Below are 16,188 nucleotides of genomic sequence, written 5' to 3'. Positions count from 1 at the left end.
CAGAGGCGTCTCGATCCACCGAGAGCAGGTATAGCCATAGCTCATTATGATCAGCTGGTCCTTGGCGATACTGGCTCGAAAGATCTAGATATGGGATTCTATATCTGATTTTTGAGCACCTGTTACGGAACAAGAGCGAGTAGATGAGTATGCGTGGTCGTTCATGACAGATCTACATCGACATCATGCCTTCGCCGCATGTCGCGGACTCCGACTAATGATGCCCAGAACACATATATTCACAGGGCTCGCCTGTCGTCTTCAATCTGTAATGCACGCCAGCTGCCCAACTTACATAGCACATGAGACGTAACAAGCCTTGATGTGATTGGACGAGCCTCCTACTAATTGCTTCGCGTAACAGTCCATGGACGTCGGATATACGCCTTTGAGCATGCTTTGGTAGGCATGGGGGCTCAATGCCTGTCGAAGACACCGTACCGGCGGCGCACATCGCTCGAGACTCAACCTGTGCTTCCAATACACGAAATACGAAGTTCAACGATATAAGCAGACGATGCACCCGGGGAAGACAGCCTATGAGGCAGAGTAGAGAGGGAGGGAGACGGTTGTTGCCCGGACCATCCTAAGTATCAACCGACATGAGCGCCGCAGCGCACGCAACGCCGCTCCTTATCCACGCTGGTACATGAAGAAGCGTCGAAATCTCAGCGCACAGTCGCCCCAATCTCGGTATGAACGACGTACAGAAGCGCGAGGAGACCTATTGGGAAGCAGAAGATTGCGGTGAGGATCCCCACCATCCCATACCTTGTCGTCACGTCGTGGTTTCCCTGTGCGCACAATGCGAATACTGCGGGCAAAGGATCAAAGTTCAGTGTCCGTGGCCGACGCGATTCCAATTCACCTACATTGCTGCTGATACTGCACGCCCGGGCCCACCACGTAGACATTCTGTGGCATCGGCTGAAATCCGGACTGGGGTCCGATGGAGCCCTGCGCATACACCCCAGGACCTGGGTTGAATGGCGGCTGCCCTCCCTGTGGACCAGGTGGTGACATGTACTGCCCAGATGGGTATTGCTGGTGCTGCGGCGGGTATTGTCCATGACTATATTGCTGGCCGAAGTACTGCTGAGAAGGGGCACCATGCACGCCCGGAGTCTGAGTGGGTGGAGTGTACGGCGACTGAGGTTGAGAAGCGTTTCCTGGAAAGTCAGGGTAGATTGGGGCCGCAGACTGAGGCTGGGCCTTCTCATTGATCATAGTGGTAGCGAGATTACTCATGGCAAATGAAGGTGCGCAGGGTAGGACGAAGGAGTAGAGTTAGGCCAAAGGTGACCCCAGGAAAGTTATATGGCAACGGGGAACGGTATCGAAGCCCCAGAAGATAGGTCTGACAGTTCGAGCCTATCCGAATACTGTTAGTCGTGACCACCTGAAGGGCAACGGATTGCGAGAGGATGAGGCACCAGGGGTGAGAACGACGTCGGTGGCAGTACGGCATAGCATAGTACTAGTAGACACAAGAACAAACGTAACGTGAATATGCCTGTCATGTCAGGTGATCTGTCCTCGATCGCCGTGCGCGCAGGTTTCGTGTATGATGGACTTGGAGTTGTGGCCGTCTTCGACATCGCTCATGAGTTGCGATCACGTGATTGTTTTCGCGCGCACGCCATATAGAAAGAACAGGACGTCAGCTCAGGACGCGACACCTGTGCTTACAACCCACTCTGCCTCCTCCCCCATCTATTCCTTTGAGCGTCGGTTTCTCTGAGGTCTTCCTTCTGACATCCAGCGGACGACTACGAGCTCTATCTCCTGACCTGTTTGCAGACATTGTTCTGCACTTTAACACCTTCGCGGAATGGTTTCGTCAGGGCCAGAGCGATAATGTATCGTTATCAATCACCTGCCGATCGCGTTTCGAAGCGGCGTTGGATACTCTATGGAATACGTTGCCCGCGTCTTTTTCCATAGTCTATACGTTGCCACGAAGTTTGTGGGAAGTTGGCGATGACGGCTGACGTGGTTCAAGGAATCTCCTTGTACGTGGAATCACCTTGATGGCCTCTATGACTTCAGTCTTTTTGTTCAAATTCTCCAAGCGATCTCTACAATAGCCTCAGCCTGGTGGCTACACTCTCTCTTCGTGACATAAGCTATTGGGGTCCATCATCTGCAGTGGAGAGGGGCCTACTCTGACAACCACTTTTCAAGCATGGTGAACATTCACAGTGACGCGCTGCACGCAATGAAGAGCTCCATGCCCACACAGCACCTGTTCACCAACCTGCGGACTTTGACCTGTAGTTCCATCCCCGCGTCTCTTTTTCGTGTCTCCGTTATGTGGAAGCTTGCGTTCGGTATGATGGTGTAGCGTCTGTTCCCGAAGAGCACGCTACGGATCTATTCAAACAATTCACAAGCTCTTGCACCCAGCTCCAAGATGTTTATTTAGAGTCAAGCGCACTCAGCAGTACTCTGATGGACGGGATTGTTGAGGCCGTTGGTGACGCAACTAGCCTGTAACCATGATGTTGCATTTGACACACTCGTACTTCCTCTCTTCACTAGCCTTCCCACTCGAGTGCCTCATTATCACTGTTGAGAATGCAGAGAATGCTGACGCGTTTCCAGATTTACCTAAGCAACCGTTCCCCGTCCTGCGCGAGCTGCACCTCTACACGGACCCGGAGAGCGTAAGCCTTCCTCGTCATCGGCTACATGTGGTGTCATCGACGGACGAATCTGGAAACCTTCAAACTCGGAATGCTTGGCAATACATCTACTTGTTCTCCCGTGCTGTCAAATCGCTCCTCTCGCCTCACGACCGTCGCTGTAGATCGTGCTTTACCGCTCGCCGCTTATACCAAGACGCGAGACCCCTCGCCGGTACAGGTCCTACGGCCTTCGCTGAAGTCCACTAACATCGAAAATATCGACCTCTCAACATTAGTAATAGATGTCGACGACGTGCTCATAGCGGCTGCCTGGCCACGCCTCGCTTATTTCCACCTAGACGTGGATAAGCCATAAAGTGTACCTGCCGCCCCCTTCTCCTCACTTCTTGGCCTGCTCCCCCTCACACGCCAATCCGAGAACCTCGTCATACTGGGCCTCGAGCTAAAAACCGATGTCCCGCCCTCGCAACTTGCCGCAGCGGCGAAGGCAATTTACGCCCAGCATCTGTGCTCTTGGCGACTCGCACGTCGGCCGGTCGCGATGCAAGGCCCCGCTGTCAGTGGCCGCATTCTTGTTCGCCTTCAATTTCCGCGCCTGTACGCCCTCTCGACTCATTGGCGCTCGGTCTTCCTGACATCTTGCGCTGTTGAAGGGGAAGGCGGACTGCGTGGGGTTCGCTGCGGAACGGAGCTGCAGCGCTCCTTCCGGCACGAGGTCGAAGACATTTTGCAGAGTCTTCAGGAGATCCGTCACCAGAAGCAGGAGTGGGGCGCCGCTCAAGGGCTCCACTCGAAGATGCCGTCGCCTGGACGCTCGACGGGCGCGGAGAACGAAGAGGCGTGCGTCGAAAAGAGGTGACCTGCTATAGAAGGGTGAGCCGTGTTCTTCTGAATATGAGGATACCGTATGTTGACCAGAGATCAATGCGCGTGCCCTCAGCTATCCCGCCTGCGCCCTTCAAGCAGATTGGCCGCCCCTCAGGCAACGTGACAACTAGGACACCTCGCGCGTATGTGCGGGGGCCAACCTGGGTCTGTTTCTTTAGTGTGGATACAGTATACGTCGGACGTTGGACATGCGATACATACAGTTGCCTCCCGCGATGACCTCATACGACGTGCCGCTGGATAGTCTCACGGACACCGACTATATGCATGTTCGGGCCCTCTGCGCAGAACTTGCTCCCGCAATGCAAGCAGCTCGTCGGCGATGTAGTCCGTCAGGAAGAGGAATTCGTGAAAGAAGGCAAGTACAGGTCCGACCCCGATTGCATTGGATTGGTCATCTCTGATCAGGTATCCAGGTATCTAGTATGGTCAGTGCAAGTGTCGCCGAACCATTATGCAAACGAGCATCCAGGGGATATAGCTGTCGACGCTTCGAAGTCCACTCGGGACAAGCCGACGGCGCCAGACCGTGTCATGATACGTCCTCTTGGTGCCTCTCCGGGCCGCAATGTCGTCGACAATGACTGGCTCGAGGTACGTAGTGCTGAATTCGCCGTCTCCACGTCCAAACATGATAACCATCTCCACGACCGGGATCATACCGCTGGAGAGGATTACGGCTTCTAGGAAAGTAGGCATGGCGACCCCTCTTCTCGCGCCACCCAACCATTCTTCTGAACACCGCATGAGCAGGTCTGGATGTAATACTCGCGGTCATCCCGTCTCGACGTTCTCATGAAGCACGAGACAGGCCGCTGCCAGAGTTCAAACCTGTCCCATTCGCACCACAGGCTTGCGGCACAGCGCGACTATCGGGCCGTCATGTACCCTCAGCAACATCAGCGCAGCTCGAATTTGACCACCGACGCCACGGCGCTGGCGGCTACAGAAGTCCCTCGTGCTGGCAGGCGTGGTTCCCATTACCGTCTGCCAAGCCACGTATCCTCCCTTCAATTGCCTACATCGACACACGCCTCACTTCTCGCAGCGTCCGGCATCGCTATCATGAGAAGTTCCGAGAGCACATCCGCAGCGGATGCTGCTTTTGAGCGCATACAATCCCCCCATTTCCGGCATATACCTATTTTTCGTGCGGTCTAGGCTCGCGATTCCGTGACTCCGACAAGCTCGCGCGGCTGCGGACCTCCCGCTTGAAGGAATGGGCAGCGTCTCCGCTCTCTTCGTTGCCGTTCGTGGGCGGGCTCGTGTCCTATCTGTTTGATCATTCATTGCGCGCAGTCACACCTGGGTCCGATCGCACGTTGTTGCAAGCCGTTTCCCGCACACGTTCCTCGCAACAGCTCCCTCACTGCCCAGCCCTGTATGTCTCCTTGAGGCAGGTCTCGATATCCGGATGTTCGATGTCTAACCACTATGCCGCAGATAGGCCATATCATCGGGCACCCTATGTCAACGCGATATCAGCAGAACCGTCGTAGCGGGGAAGCGGATGCCAGATTCTAATTATAGAAGCTCCAGACTACGCCGGCCAAGGGCCCCCGCCGAGATACGGTGACAGCTTGACCGCGCACGAACGACGCACCGCCCGTCTCATGTGTTCCAGGTCGATGCGGTCACTGGCGTTCAGGCGCCCGTGCCTGCCCCAGGACACGCTCGCGCACACTCCCCTCATGCAGGTATGTCATAGTGGAGAAATATACATACTCGTGCGTCAGGTGTACACTGCGGACTATGGAACGAAGGGCTCCGACAGATACTAGTCGTCCAGTGTCTATGATACAATAACTATCGGAAGGGTCCTGTACGTCATCAATCGGCCGTGGCACAACCTGGCTGTGAAGGGGGCATTTTCTGCGCTCAGCAGCACATCTCGCACGGGCAGCCTAGGGAATGATACAATCTCAATATATGCGTCGCGAACGACTGTTTGTTGTGAGGAACTTACAGATGATGTCCGCGAAGCACTCGCAGCAGTCCTGGAGGTAAACAGGTGCGTGAGAACGAGGAGCATATGTCGCTCCCAGACACCACTCACTTTGCAGCACTCTGGAGGCAGGGAGTAAGTCAGATCTGACTTCGGGATAAGAAAAGGAGAGATACGCACCGAAGCAGATGAAGCACTCGACTATTCCTAGGAAGCAGTCCTGATGCGACAGGTCAGGACGACGACGAAGAAAGGGGTAGTGATCTCGTGTACGCACCCTGGCGGCGCCACCACCACGAAGGCGTTCAGCGAAGCTGCGCTTGCGCTGGCATTCCTCGGAATGCGTCTGGTTGCCCTGCCTGGCGGGAGGGTTCATAGCGCCTGCAACATCATGCGAGTCAAGGTCGGGCAGATGCACAGCGGCAACGAGGGTACTCACTCATTTGCACGGCCTGAGGTTGAGCAGAGGTGGTCATCGCGGGCTTTGGTGCCTCCATTATGATTTGATATTGTTTGGGGTGAGAGTGTGTTCGGAAAAGTACGGGAGCGAAGGTACGTGCAGCAACGAGGGGGGAATGTCAGAGCAGGGGTTTATATATATGCGCACTGGGGCCATCCGCCCGTATGAGGATGGGATCGTTTGACGCGTGAGGTCATATCCGAGCTATTAATACTTGTAACTGCTACCATTTATCCAAGTTTTGCAATAGGTGAGTTGTTGTGGCGATATGGCCGAGCGGTCTAAGGCGCCAGAATCAGGACGATTTGAAAATACGTCTTCTATCTGGTCCTCACGGGCGTGGGTTCGAATCCCACTGTCGTCACTTCGTAGTGTACGAATGGTTTTTTTGTGCATATCGCGGTTGTGTTGATGCCTCAACGACCGAAGCTCATCATCGGATCAGCTCACCCACAGCCTTTGTATGGATTCACCGGACACGTTTCGGATGTCATACCACCAAGTATCAGCAGACATGAACTCGAACCCGGATCCAAGAAATGGTCGTGGTCATGCTCGCGCTCCGGTGCCAAGCTTCATAAATACGTATGTTCATTTATGGAGGCCCTGCAAACGACGTCATCAGGCGGCATACACGAAAGAATGTCCACAGAGGGGGGCGTGAGGCCACCGAGCGACCTGGCGACTTCCAACACTCGTGCGCAAACGTCCACGATAGGTCAATTGACGTGAACATCTGGCCGAAGATGGTAGGGTCCTTCTGCGTAAGACCGTACAAAGACGTAGCAGATCGTCGGAATGAATGCCGAGCATGACCGAAGACAGCGTGCCTGGGTCCGTCGTACGAGTCTACACGCGACGCATCACACACCAGGGGTTCCAAATGTTTCAATTTCGCTGACTTCAAACGAGTGTAACAGAGCAGTCGGTAGAGCGTAGTCGTAGCGGCAGGCAGTAGTGGTAGTAGTAGTGGTATAGAGTCCATGCGGACTGTCCAAGCATTCAGTCTCGTCATGGAACACGCTCCGTGGTCTCCGCGGCGGTACACGTTCAAGCAGTCGGCAAAGCGGGGAAGGAGAAGCTCGACGCGGAGGGAATGGAGAAGGAGGTCGCCGACTGAACAGCGGAGGAAGCCGAGGTAGTCGAGTTGGTAATGGTGAACTTGGGGGAGGCGTTGCCGGAGTCACCGAAAACTGTGCAAAGCCGATCACGCATGTCAGAGATCGGTCCACGAAAGCACAGCGAAGAGCTGTACTTACCGACAATCACGTAATCGTCGCGAGCGGGTACTTGGGGAACGTTGACGGTCACGGACCCGGCGGTAATGGGGAAGTTCACCGCGAGGGGGTGCTCTGTAGGCGCGCATCATCAGCTAACCCTGCCACTTCCGTACATATACTATAGGTGAAGGAACGGAAGAGACGTACGGATGTCGAGGTGCTCGTTAACATCACCATCCTCAATGTAGCCGAGGAGAATGAGGCCCGTCTGGTTCTGGTTCTCAGCCGGGATGTTGGACGCGTCCCAGGTGATGGTTTGGGAGGAACCGGCTTGCCACACTACGCCCGCGGTGGGGGCAGTGATGTGCGGGCGGAACACGACGTCAACGTTGCCGTTGGTCGGTTCAAACACCTTTGCCGGGGCGGCGGACACCGCGGCTGCGGCGGCAGCAAGCACGGAGAAGGCGGCAAGGAACTTGGTGGAGGCGAACATGTCTGTAGCTGGTATCGGGGTCGTGAAAGGTATAACGCGACGAGACAAGGAGCGACAGGTGACGGGCAACGGGCAACGAGACGAGAGGGGAAGGGAAGCGTGAGGACAGAGCAGGACAATATGAAGTTCCCCCATTACCAGTTGGTCCCTTTATACATGCCACCTCACCGAGCCTTGCCGTCGGCTGTTCGCGTTTGGGGGTTCTATAACCTGGCGCTTCTGTTTCGAAGCGTGCGCCGACGCTCGCAAGATGGCGTACGTGCCTGTGTGTACGCGTCGTTTAGCAAGGACCGGCGCTCGGTTGACGGAAGAGTATTGTTGCAGCGTAAGTACTGGTACTTATGCGTCGGGTACTCTAAGTATGTCCTGGAGAAGGGTTAGTCCCTTCGGCGACATAGTGCTTGGCCCGGAGACTCCTACCTCTCGCGTGGGGACTTTGTCCGAGAGGCGGCGTGCCGCATCTCATGAGCGTTGACAGAGCGCGGACCACACAAGCGATGTGGAGCGGGATTCACCGCGTTTTAGGCCCTTCTGGTTCAAGCGCGGGTATGTGAGCAAGTATCAGCGATTACCAGCTAGTTGAAGGGTAGTCTCGTGACCAGACGTTCGGAGCTCCAAGCGGGAACGAAAAATCGGAGGTTCCCGAGCACCTTAACGTCTGGTGGCTTTACCCCCGTGACTCCCCGCTCGGTGACCTATGTGACCTCCCTGCCCTCTCTCCGGGAGTCCGAGCTGTCCTTGCGTGCGCGCCTGCATGCTTATCTCCTGCCATCTTTGAGCTGCGCTGAGCCTACTCTGCACTATCTATGATATCTGCAAGCAGTCAATTCCCCTGTAATCCTCTGTCTCTGTTATAGGCAATACACTGTGGCTTCTCTTTGTGTGCGCAACCCGATAACATAATGCGTCTGAATTCAGGAGTGCGATGCACCTATCGCCGTGTCCACCGATGCCGGTCACCTTGGGCTTGTACCCCTTCGAGGTTTCCTTCTCTTCTATGGGAGTATCATCGCTCAGGTCCGCACTCTGTCCAGCACCAGAGTAATATCACCAGCGGTGGTCGAACTCCTGTCAATTCCGTCACAGGTTGTAGCGGGTAATTTCGAGAGGAGCGGACATCATGGAAAGAGGCATCCTCAGCAATGATATCATGCATCTCTCGCAGGGTGCTCTACAATACGTGTGGACGAGCGCGCGCCATGCAAGGGGTTCATGGTCAGTAGCTCGAGGAGTCGGAGCGACTGCATGGTCGTCTACAGCAGGCCGCCACATCGCACACTGAGGGCGACCTCCGGCTTTCTCGGACTGCCCCAAATGGGTGTCGATATGTCACACAGGTCACCGAGCGGGGAGTCACGGGGGTAAAGCCACCAGACGTTCGAGTGTCCGGATGCCCCCGATTTTTCGCATCCGCTTCACACTCCGAACGTCTGGTCACGAGACTAGTTGAAGGGGTGCGAACGGCAGACCCGGTCGAACGCCTTATTCGATGTAAACAGACATAAATAGAGGACATACTGATATGTAGTCTATGTCTCAACTCCGGCATACGCTTGCGTCATGAAGGCATTGCAAATCGCCTTAATGTAATAGTGTACTATAGTCTATCCGAACCTCAAATCGACTTGCAGGTTGCGGCTTGTGAGTATCTTAATATATGTCTACGGTTAGCACCCTTACTTACTGGGAGTAGTCAGGCGGGTTCAACCAGAAAGCCTCAGATATCAAGCTGGCGGCGCTCGACTTTGCCGATTTTGCATCTTGACCTCCTTCCATCACCTTATCTGGGTACGGCCTCGAACTCATGCATGGGTTCCCAGACACATCTTGCTCAGTAAGTGTTCTCCTTTATGCCTTAGTCAGGCTCCTTCTGACTCGCATGGAATTCTATCAAATGCCGCTTTTCAGAGGTTCCCTTGAGTCACAGGCGGCGGCGGCGGACTTTGTGGAAACTGGCAATAGGTATGCTTAGCCCATAACCTCAGGAACTATACTCATTTGTGTGCCTATGGACTAGCTCTACCATGGTTGTGTGGTCGTTGTTTTGGGCAGCGGTGAGTGCTTATACGCATGTCCTCTCATACTTGTCGTGGCTATATGCTACCTGTTCAGACCACTCCTCTCGCGACTTCTTGACTACGACTAAAAGTATGGTGAGCACTACCAGACTATATGTCATCTCTCGTCTTAACTGTCACTGGAATGAGCAGTATGAAGTAGGGTGTAAGACTGCGAGCATGCGAATCGATGGCCCACGATGGACTTGCGATATCACTAGTACTGTAGGATTTCCGTATTTACGATATGATGTCGCCGTAATAGCTATCATAATATGCATTTTCGTCGTAACTTCTATTCTAGGAATATGGGATAACGAATTGAAATATATGATGATTTAGCTGATATTCAGGACGGGTCTATACCATCGAACAGGTCGCCTGATCCAGCCTGAAATTGACCGTCTACTTGAACCTTCGACCAGACCATCTACTTGAACTGCAACCTCATCTCGGCAAGTGCATTATTCACAGGTATTCTGATTTGTTTAGAGCGTGAATTGCCTGTTAGTTACGCCTCCAACCAGACTCTGAGTACACATCTATTCGCAGCAACTCGCCCGTGAACCAGGAGGGCCCAAAACGCGGTGATTCTGATACAAGCCTCCCGGGTATGGTGTGGCTGTGCTAATAGACGGCTCCTACGGTCGCAACGATCAACGACCTCAAATACATCCGACGAAGGCTGCACTGAACGAGACATATTCGATTGGATCACAATACACGGGGAAGTATATCGAGTACTTGGGTACGAGACTTTGCCTAATCTACATTGCGATGGGTTGCGATTCACAGAACTATCGACAGCGAACAGTGGATGAGGTATGAGAGATAGGGATCACGTTGGGTACATACTTCGATAAACGTGACATAGACGTGGTGACAAGATGACATATGCGCAACAACAACAAAACTGGGGTTCGAACGCAATTTCGAAAGTGTCCCATCAAAAATCGCTTCCAAGCGCGGACGAAGAAGAGGGAGTGGCGCTTGTGCGGCTGCGGGGGTTCCGCGGGAACAGCTTAGAGGAGCTGAAGTGCTTGCTCTTCAGCCAAGCCGTCCTGCGCGACACACGGTCGCGCGAAGGTGAGTTAGACATGTTCGAGTCGTCGCTCGGTGGGTCTGAGCTGGTAAACGCCATGCGCTTGACACGGCGCAGGGACGGTGAAACAAGTCGGTGCGGTGTCACCTGGCCAAGATGTGGATCATCGTCAGATGGAGGCATGTCGGAGACGTCGATTGCGGGAGATGTGGCCATGATCGAATCATCTGTAAGACATAGAAGCGCAGATGGTGAGCGGTGAAGGGCGGCTTGAAGGTGGAAATACGGTACTCACCACTACCAAATTGCGGGGCGTCAAGGAGAAGTCGGATCGGAGAGGATATTCCCGCGGCTTCCTCCCGCAACTCCGCCGCACGGGTCGTTTTACGTCTCTTTGGAGTCTCCAGTTTCTGAAAATCAGCATTCTTGCCCAGAAGTTTAGTCGCGGACCGCGTGCGCCTGATCGTTGGCTTCGGATCTTCGGCCGCGGACTGCGGTTTCAATTCTGCATCTGCCTCCGATGCGTGTTCAATGGACTCCAAGCTATGTCGGCCACGGGCGCGTATCTGCTGGACGGAAGGAACTTCGACAGCGTCCATGAAGACCCCCTTGCGCTTGCGAGAAGCAGGTGTAGGCGTAGCATCTACTGCTGAGGTTTCCGACTCCGCATCGGATGCGACAGAGGCGTTGTCGTCATGACTTTCGGCGCTTGATGTCTCGATCTTCGCAGCGGACTTGCTGGGTAAGGCAAGCTGCTGGAGGGTGTCCGAAGTATCGTGCATTGTCGTATAAACTTGCAAGTTGGAGAATGCAGATGGCGCCAGTGGGGATGCCTCCAAACGACCTTTCTTCGACAACTTCTCGTCGAGACTAGCCATGTCCTCCGTATCATCGTAATGGGGCCGCTTTCCGAGGATTGACTCGAGGAGGAAAGGAGAACGTGCTGCCAGCCGCTCCGTAACGGATGCGATCGCGGACCTGGGAGATCGGTTTTCCTTGTCCTTCTTCGCAGCAGATCGCTTCGGCGTAGCAGGGGAATGATTGGGAGATGCATCCACCGAGGGGGAGACATCCAGTGGAATAGCGCTGAGCTGATCCTTGACGTCCAACTTCTCCTGACGGCTGGGAGAGGTACGCATGACGGGGCTTCTCTTCGGAGTAGACGGTACGGGGGCGACAGGGGAAGGTTCGCGAGAGATGGCAGACTTGAGGAAAGGTGTTGATGCACGAGCGGGTATGACAGGAGAGGGAATGACAACCGACCCCTCGTCTTCGCTCTCCAGAGCAGTGTCGTCCTCGGGAGCGACTTCGAGGGATGGACTCGGCAAATCGTCGCAGATCACAGTCATGTTCTCCACCTTCATCGCGTCTTCCTCCTCTTCCCGCTTCGCCTGCGCAACAGCGTCGAGACACATGGCAATCGACTCCGGATATCCGCAAGAAGGCTCAGGGAGCTCAGCATAGGTAGCCTGCCAGAACTCTGAGAACGCGTCGACAGCTCCAGTGTGCTTGTCCCTCCGTCCATAAAACGGAGCAGCGAGCAGGGGCCCTAGAACATCCAAGACATTCAAGTCCTTCGCCAACGGCTGCATACTCACGAGCACAGTTTGGTACAGTGGCAGGATCTGCGTTTTCAGCAGGTTAGTCGCGACAGAGGAAGAACAGCGGCAAGCCACGTACGTCAGCCACATACTCCTCTTCGGAGCACACCTCGAAGTCATCTCCAATCCACGCCCGTAGGCCTTCGAGAAGCAGCTCCAGCACTGAGGAGCACAGCTCCTGCGGGCACGCGTCGATGACCCTCGTGAGGGTGCGCAGGAGCCACATGCACATGACCTTGTGCCGCGGGGCCGGCGGATAGGCAGCGTTGAGCGTGTCGTTCGCGAATTCGAAGATCTCCGTCGGTGCCTGACGCGCATCCGCGATCTCGACATTAGAGAGGAGCAGGTCCGCAACACGCACAGCCGACGGTGTCGAGGGACTGTGGCCCGTCGCGATGACACCTGCGAGCTGGTCGATGAGGGTGATCGCGTCGATCCCGTGGTCTAGGGCAGCGTCGATCGCCCGGCGGAGAAGAGAATCCCAAGTGTCGAGATCATCGCTAGCCATTTCCCAGCAACTGGGCTCGATAAAGGGCGCAGACAGAAGAATGATGGCCGCTTCCCAGCTGCGCTCTCCAGACGCGTCGCCCGAATTCCACCGATCGACGAATGCTTGCCATACAGACGCGCGAACGTCCGCGTCCCAGTCCGAGTCGCGGCGAGCCTTGTGCAGCGAGTTCTCCCAAAAGGACTGCACGACATTCAGGTCGCATGCGAAAGCAGCTTCTGCGCACAGACATGCCCATTGTTCGCGGACTTCGTCGGAGCACTGGACGTCACCGACTAGGAGTTCTTCATTGGCGTTGAGGTACCGAAGGACACATTCCGCGAGATCGCCAAAGACTTCCGGAGGAAAAATCGCACGCGTAATGGTGAACAGGTCGCGGACGAGGAAGAGTTTGACCGCAAAATTCCACCGTGACTCAGGCAGCGGTCGGTCGGTGCCTTTGACATTTTCTGGCAGACCGGCTTGTTTGACAGGAGAGGGAGGAACGTCATTATCGTCGTCTCTGCGCAGTGTGAAGTCCAATTCGGGGTCATCGAGGATGCCCACGAGAATGTCACGTGTGTTCGCAGCGAGCTCAGCAAGACCATCCAGGTCATCTGAATCTGAAGAGGAATGAGCCGCCACCCTGACGCATCTCACAGCAAGGGGTCAACGTACCGAGAAGAGGGGCTGCTTTGCACTTCAGCAAATTGAACCAGATCTCCCTGACTTCGGTCTGCAACGAGCTTAGCACATCCCCGCCTACCCGATCAAGAAGATACCCACCGGAACCTCCTCGCTGCCCCACGACAGCCTCAACACCGCCAACCCATCCCTCCAGATTGCGACGAACTCGTCCCACATTCCCTCCGCGGATATTTCTTCCAAGGTCAACGTCCGCACGTCCGAGATCTGCGGGCACTGCTCGATGAGCGGCTTCACCGTCGATGACAGCGTCTTCCACTCCGCAGTGAGCAGTCCTGGGTTCGCCGAGAAGAAGTCGTGCACGAGAAGCTTGCGGTGGTTCCAATTGGAATCCTCCGTCGTCCCGTACGCGAGCGACGCGGCGCTGAGTAGGTGGCGCGTGAGGTCCATAGCATCCTTGCATGTGACGCCACCTTTGCGACTCATCGTGCGCAGAACACGGAGGGCGCCAAACACGGACATGTCGTCCATGACTTCCTGTCCGAGCAGCGCACCAACGGTGCTGACACCAGCACCCATGTCGACGATGGAAGGAAGGAGTCTGAAGTTGTTGCGAAGTACCTCGTCATGCCTTCTCCTCTCAGAGACAACGTCCTCTTCTGTCGCTGATTCATCTTCGCCGTCCGACTCGGTGTCGATGGCGACCTTCACATGTGGTGGTCGGCAGAATGCCCACGTCATGGAACGCCAGGCAAGGCATCCAAGCGCGCGCACCGAACTTTTCGTATGACGCATTCCCAAGGAGAACAGCGCGGAGATGGTACGCGTGAGTTCTGGGTGGAGGTACACTGTCGGTCCAAGGAGGACGATTAGGTGAGCGATGACGCTGAAGGCCCACACAGGACCTTGCGCCGAATGTCTCGGCTCGGCCGCCTGAAGCGTTGTACGAAGAGTGCGAACGAGGATCGAATCCTTTGATGGACTGGCCTCGAGCTTCTTCGACGGGGTTGCAGGACTAGCGTCTGCCGGCTTCATGAGGCGCGACGCCACAATTGTTGACATACGTGTATGCGCCTCGCTTGGAGGCAGAGACGCGGCAGCAAGTGCCAGCCCACCGAGGGCGTGGCATGCCTGACCACGCATCGCGAGTGTGGGCGCAAGCAGGTTGTCGAGAATCCTCCCGAGAACTGAAACAAAGGACGGCACAAAGATCGCTGGCTGGTAGAGCGCCAGGTCATGGACAGCCTACCAAAGTGGTCAGCGCATATAGTCAAGGGATTGCCACCGGGCATACCTTGAGCCCATCGCTGACCGAGCCCTTCTTGCCCTCCTTGCCAAGTTCACCACCGATTCCGCGACGTAACGCGTAAGCGATGCGGTTTTTAGCCGGCTCAAGGACCTCCGCCGGTAGACGCTGTACCTGGATCAGCCAGATTGCCAGCGCGTACGTCTTCCGAGCGTTCGGGGTCGGAAGCTCGTTGACGAGCGGGATTGCGAGGACTTGGGTGAAAATATAACCAAGTTCTTCCTCTGGAAAATGACATAATGTGAGTTCCCAGGTTATCACGCGGTAACCAGCACTTACCATTGAAGAGGTTATAGAGAGACGGAAGAGTAAAGATTACACTCAGCAACCTCATGACTGCGTGGCATATGCCACATAGGTCGCGGGCACGCTTGACTTGCTCCTCGGACATGCCTCGCTTCTTTGTCTTCTTGGGGCTGTCGCGTGGGGAAGGGAGGCTTGCCGTCGAAGGCGGTTCCCTCGACGGCGAGGAAAGTGGGTCGATCAAGCCCGTGGGCGCGGCCCCTTCAAGGGGATCAACAAAGACCTGATTCATATCACGCACCATCGCCTCGATGAATGCTCTCCGATGTTTCCTGAGGGGTTGAAAAAGCGGCCATGACGCGTCTGCGTCAGTGTTCCCAGTAACACAGTTTCGGAGACGCGCCGCGAGACTAGTGTAGGCCTGGATGAGATCGCACAATGATGCTTCTGGAGAAATAATGCGAGCCATAGGACGTTCAAGGTAGTGCAAGTCTGCAAGGGGGTCCTCTGGTTCGGGCGTCGACTCCTTCTGAGCCGCATCTTCGTCAATGGGAGGTAGTAACGGGTAGGTGGTTTTCTTGAGAATCGACCGCGACGGACCAGCCTTAAACGCGCTGGACTTGGCAGAGGACGTGCGTGGTGGGCTGTCTGTGATAGGATGGAGTTTTGCCGTGTCTGACCACGAGACGCGTGCAAAGCGGGGTGTACGATTCTCCTTCTCGTCTCTGTGGGACGTGCCGGGAGGGGTAGGGAGACTCATCGTGTGTCGTGGGAGATTGAGTGGGAGGAGGCCAGACAACGCGTGATGGACGCTGCCGGCGACGGCGACGACGACGACGACGAAGGTGAAGATGAAGAGTGTGAAGGGCCACGGTGGCGGGAGCGCGCGCCAGCGCTTCCTGTGCCTAATGACCTATTTGGCCGTATTGACGCGATTTTGTTGACGCGTCTGTCACATGGGTCGCGTCGCGACGTGTCCTCTAGACGCCCTCTTCGACCTTGTACCCAGTACTGGTACTAGGACTGGTACTAGGACTGGTACTGCCAAGTATCGAGCAGGTGGCCTTCGAGACAGGGAACACTCGATGGACTATAATCATACAACAAGCAACATATCCAATCCCGGAAGCAGTCCGTGAGGTGCGCGCCTCGA

At 55.5% G+C, this 16,188-nt stretch overlaps 5 protein-coding genes and 1 non-coding gene across 6 annotated transcripts; 2 read left to right on the top strand and 4 right to left on the bottom strand.

Moving 5' to 3' along the window:
* Window positions 1-593: 593 nt before the first annotated feature.
* DICSQDRAFT_55735 (uncharacterized protein) lies at window positions 594-914 on the bottom strand (the record flags this gene model as incomplete). The annotated part of the gene is made up of 2 exons (XM_007363827.1): window positions 594-642; window positions 709-914. 2 exons carry the CDS (start codon window positions 912-914, stop codon window positions 594-596), a joined length of 255 nt encoding a protein of 84 aa, XP_007363889.1.
* A 4,128-nt stretch (window positions 915-5,042) lies between these two features.
* On the bottom strand, window positions 5,043-6,005 carry DICSQDRAFT_82875 (uncharacterized protein). Its single transcript, XM_007363826.1, has 6 exons — window positions 5,921-6,005; window positions 5,759-5,862; window positions 5,662-5,701; window positions 5,593-5,603; window positions 5,503-5,533; window positions 5,043-5,440 (listed from the first exon to the last, which is right to left on the bottom strand). The coding sequence occupies exons 1-6, from the start codon at window positions 5,976-5,978 to the stop codon at window positions 5,415-5,417; spliced, it is 270 nt and encodes an 89-aa protein (XP_007363888.1). The 5' UTR covers window positions 5,979-6,005; the 3' UTR covers window positions 5,043-5,414.
* Window positions 6,006-6,203: 198 nt separating this feature from the next.
* On the top strand, window positions 6,204-6,305 carry DICSQDRAFT_t63. The gene has a single exon. It is a non-coding gene; the product is annotated as a tRNA-Leu (tRNA).
* Window positions 6,306-6,816: 511 nt separating this feature from the next.
* Window positions 6,817-8,173, bottom strand: DICSQDRAFT_134768 (uncharacterized protein). The gene is made up of 4 exons (XM_007363825.1): window positions 8,075-8,173; window positions 7,369-8,020; window positions 7,201-7,293; window positions 6,817-7,134 (listed from the first exon to the last, which is right to left on the bottom strand). The coding sequence occupies exons 2-4, from the start codon at window positions 7,652-7,654 to the stop codon at window positions 6,992-6,994; spliced, it is 522 nt and encodes a 173-aa protein (XP_007363887.1). The 5' UTR covers window positions 7,655-8,020; window positions 8,075-8,173; the 3' UTR covers window positions 6,817-6,991.
* A 1,279-nt stretch (window positions 8,174-9,452) lies between these two features.
* Window positions 9,453-10,053, top strand: DICSQDRAFT_134764 (uncharacterized protein; the record flags this gene model as incomplete). Its single annotated transcript, XM_007363824.1, has 3 exons — window positions 9,453-9,488; window positions 9,563-9,616; window positions 9,672-10,053. The coding sequence occupies exons 1-3, from the start codon at window positions 9,463-9,465 to the stop codon at window positions 10,051-10,053; spliced, it is 462 nt and encodes a 153-aa protein (XP_007363886.1). The 5' UTR covers window positions 9,453-9,462.
* A 530-nt stretch (window positions 10,054-10,583) lies between these two features.
* On the bottom strand, window positions 10,584-15,795 carry DICSQDRAFT_160525 (uncharacterized protein; the record flags this gene model as incomplete). The annotated part of the gene is made up of 9 exons (XM_007363823.1): window positions 10,584-10,980; window positions 11,049-12,378; window positions 12,434-13,464; window positions 13,520-13,577; window positions 13,628-14,731; window positions 14,781-15,016; window positions 15,072-15,296; window positions 15,337-15,398; window positions 15,473-15,795. 9 exons carry the CDS (start codon window positions 15,793-15,795, stop codon window positions 10,658-10,660), a joined length of 4,692 nt encoding a protein of 1,563 aa, XP_007363885.1. The 3' UTR covers window positions 10,584-10,657.
* Between the last annotated feature and the right edge of the window lie 393 nt (window positions 15,796-16,188).

Source organism: Dichomitus squalens (genome assembly GCF_000275845.1).
Source record: "Dichomitus squalens LYAD-421 SS1 unplaced genomic scaffold DICSQscaffold_7, whole genome shotgun sequence".
NCBI classification, from domain to species: domain Eukaryota; kingdom Fungi; phylum Basidiomycota; class Agaricomycetes; order Polyporales; family Polyporaceae; genus Dichomitus; species Dichomitus squalens.
The sequence above is the reverse complement of the archived record's forward strand: the minus strand, read 5'-3'. Positions and strand labels throughout refer to the sequence as shown.

Coding starts and splice junctions, on each gene's coding strand:
- DICSQDRAFT_82875 (XM_007363826.1), bottom strand. CDS start 5,978: ATGGAGGCACCAAAGCCCGCGATGACCACCTCTGCTCAACCTCAGGCC. Junction 5,863..5,920: donor ACCTCAGGCCGTGCAAATGA/GTGAGTACCCTC, acceptor ATGATGTTGCAG/GCGCTATGAACCCTCCCGCC. Junction 5,441..5,502: donor GTGCTTCGCGGACATCATCT/GTAAGTTCCTCA, acceptor ATCATTCCCTAG/GCTGCCCGTGCGAGATGTGC.
- DICSQDRAFT_134768 (XM_007363825.1), bottom strand. CDS start 7,654: ATGTTCGCCTCCACCAAGTTCCTTGCCGCCTTCTCCGTGCTTGCTGCC. Junction 7,294..7,368: donor TAACGAGCACCTCGACATCC/GTACGTCTCTTC, acceptor GCGCGCCTACAG/AGCACCCCCTCGCGGTGAAC. Junction 7,135..7,200: donor CGACGATTACGTGATTGTCG/GTAAGTACAGCT, acceptor GGCTTTGCACAG/TTTTCGGTGACTCCGGCAAC.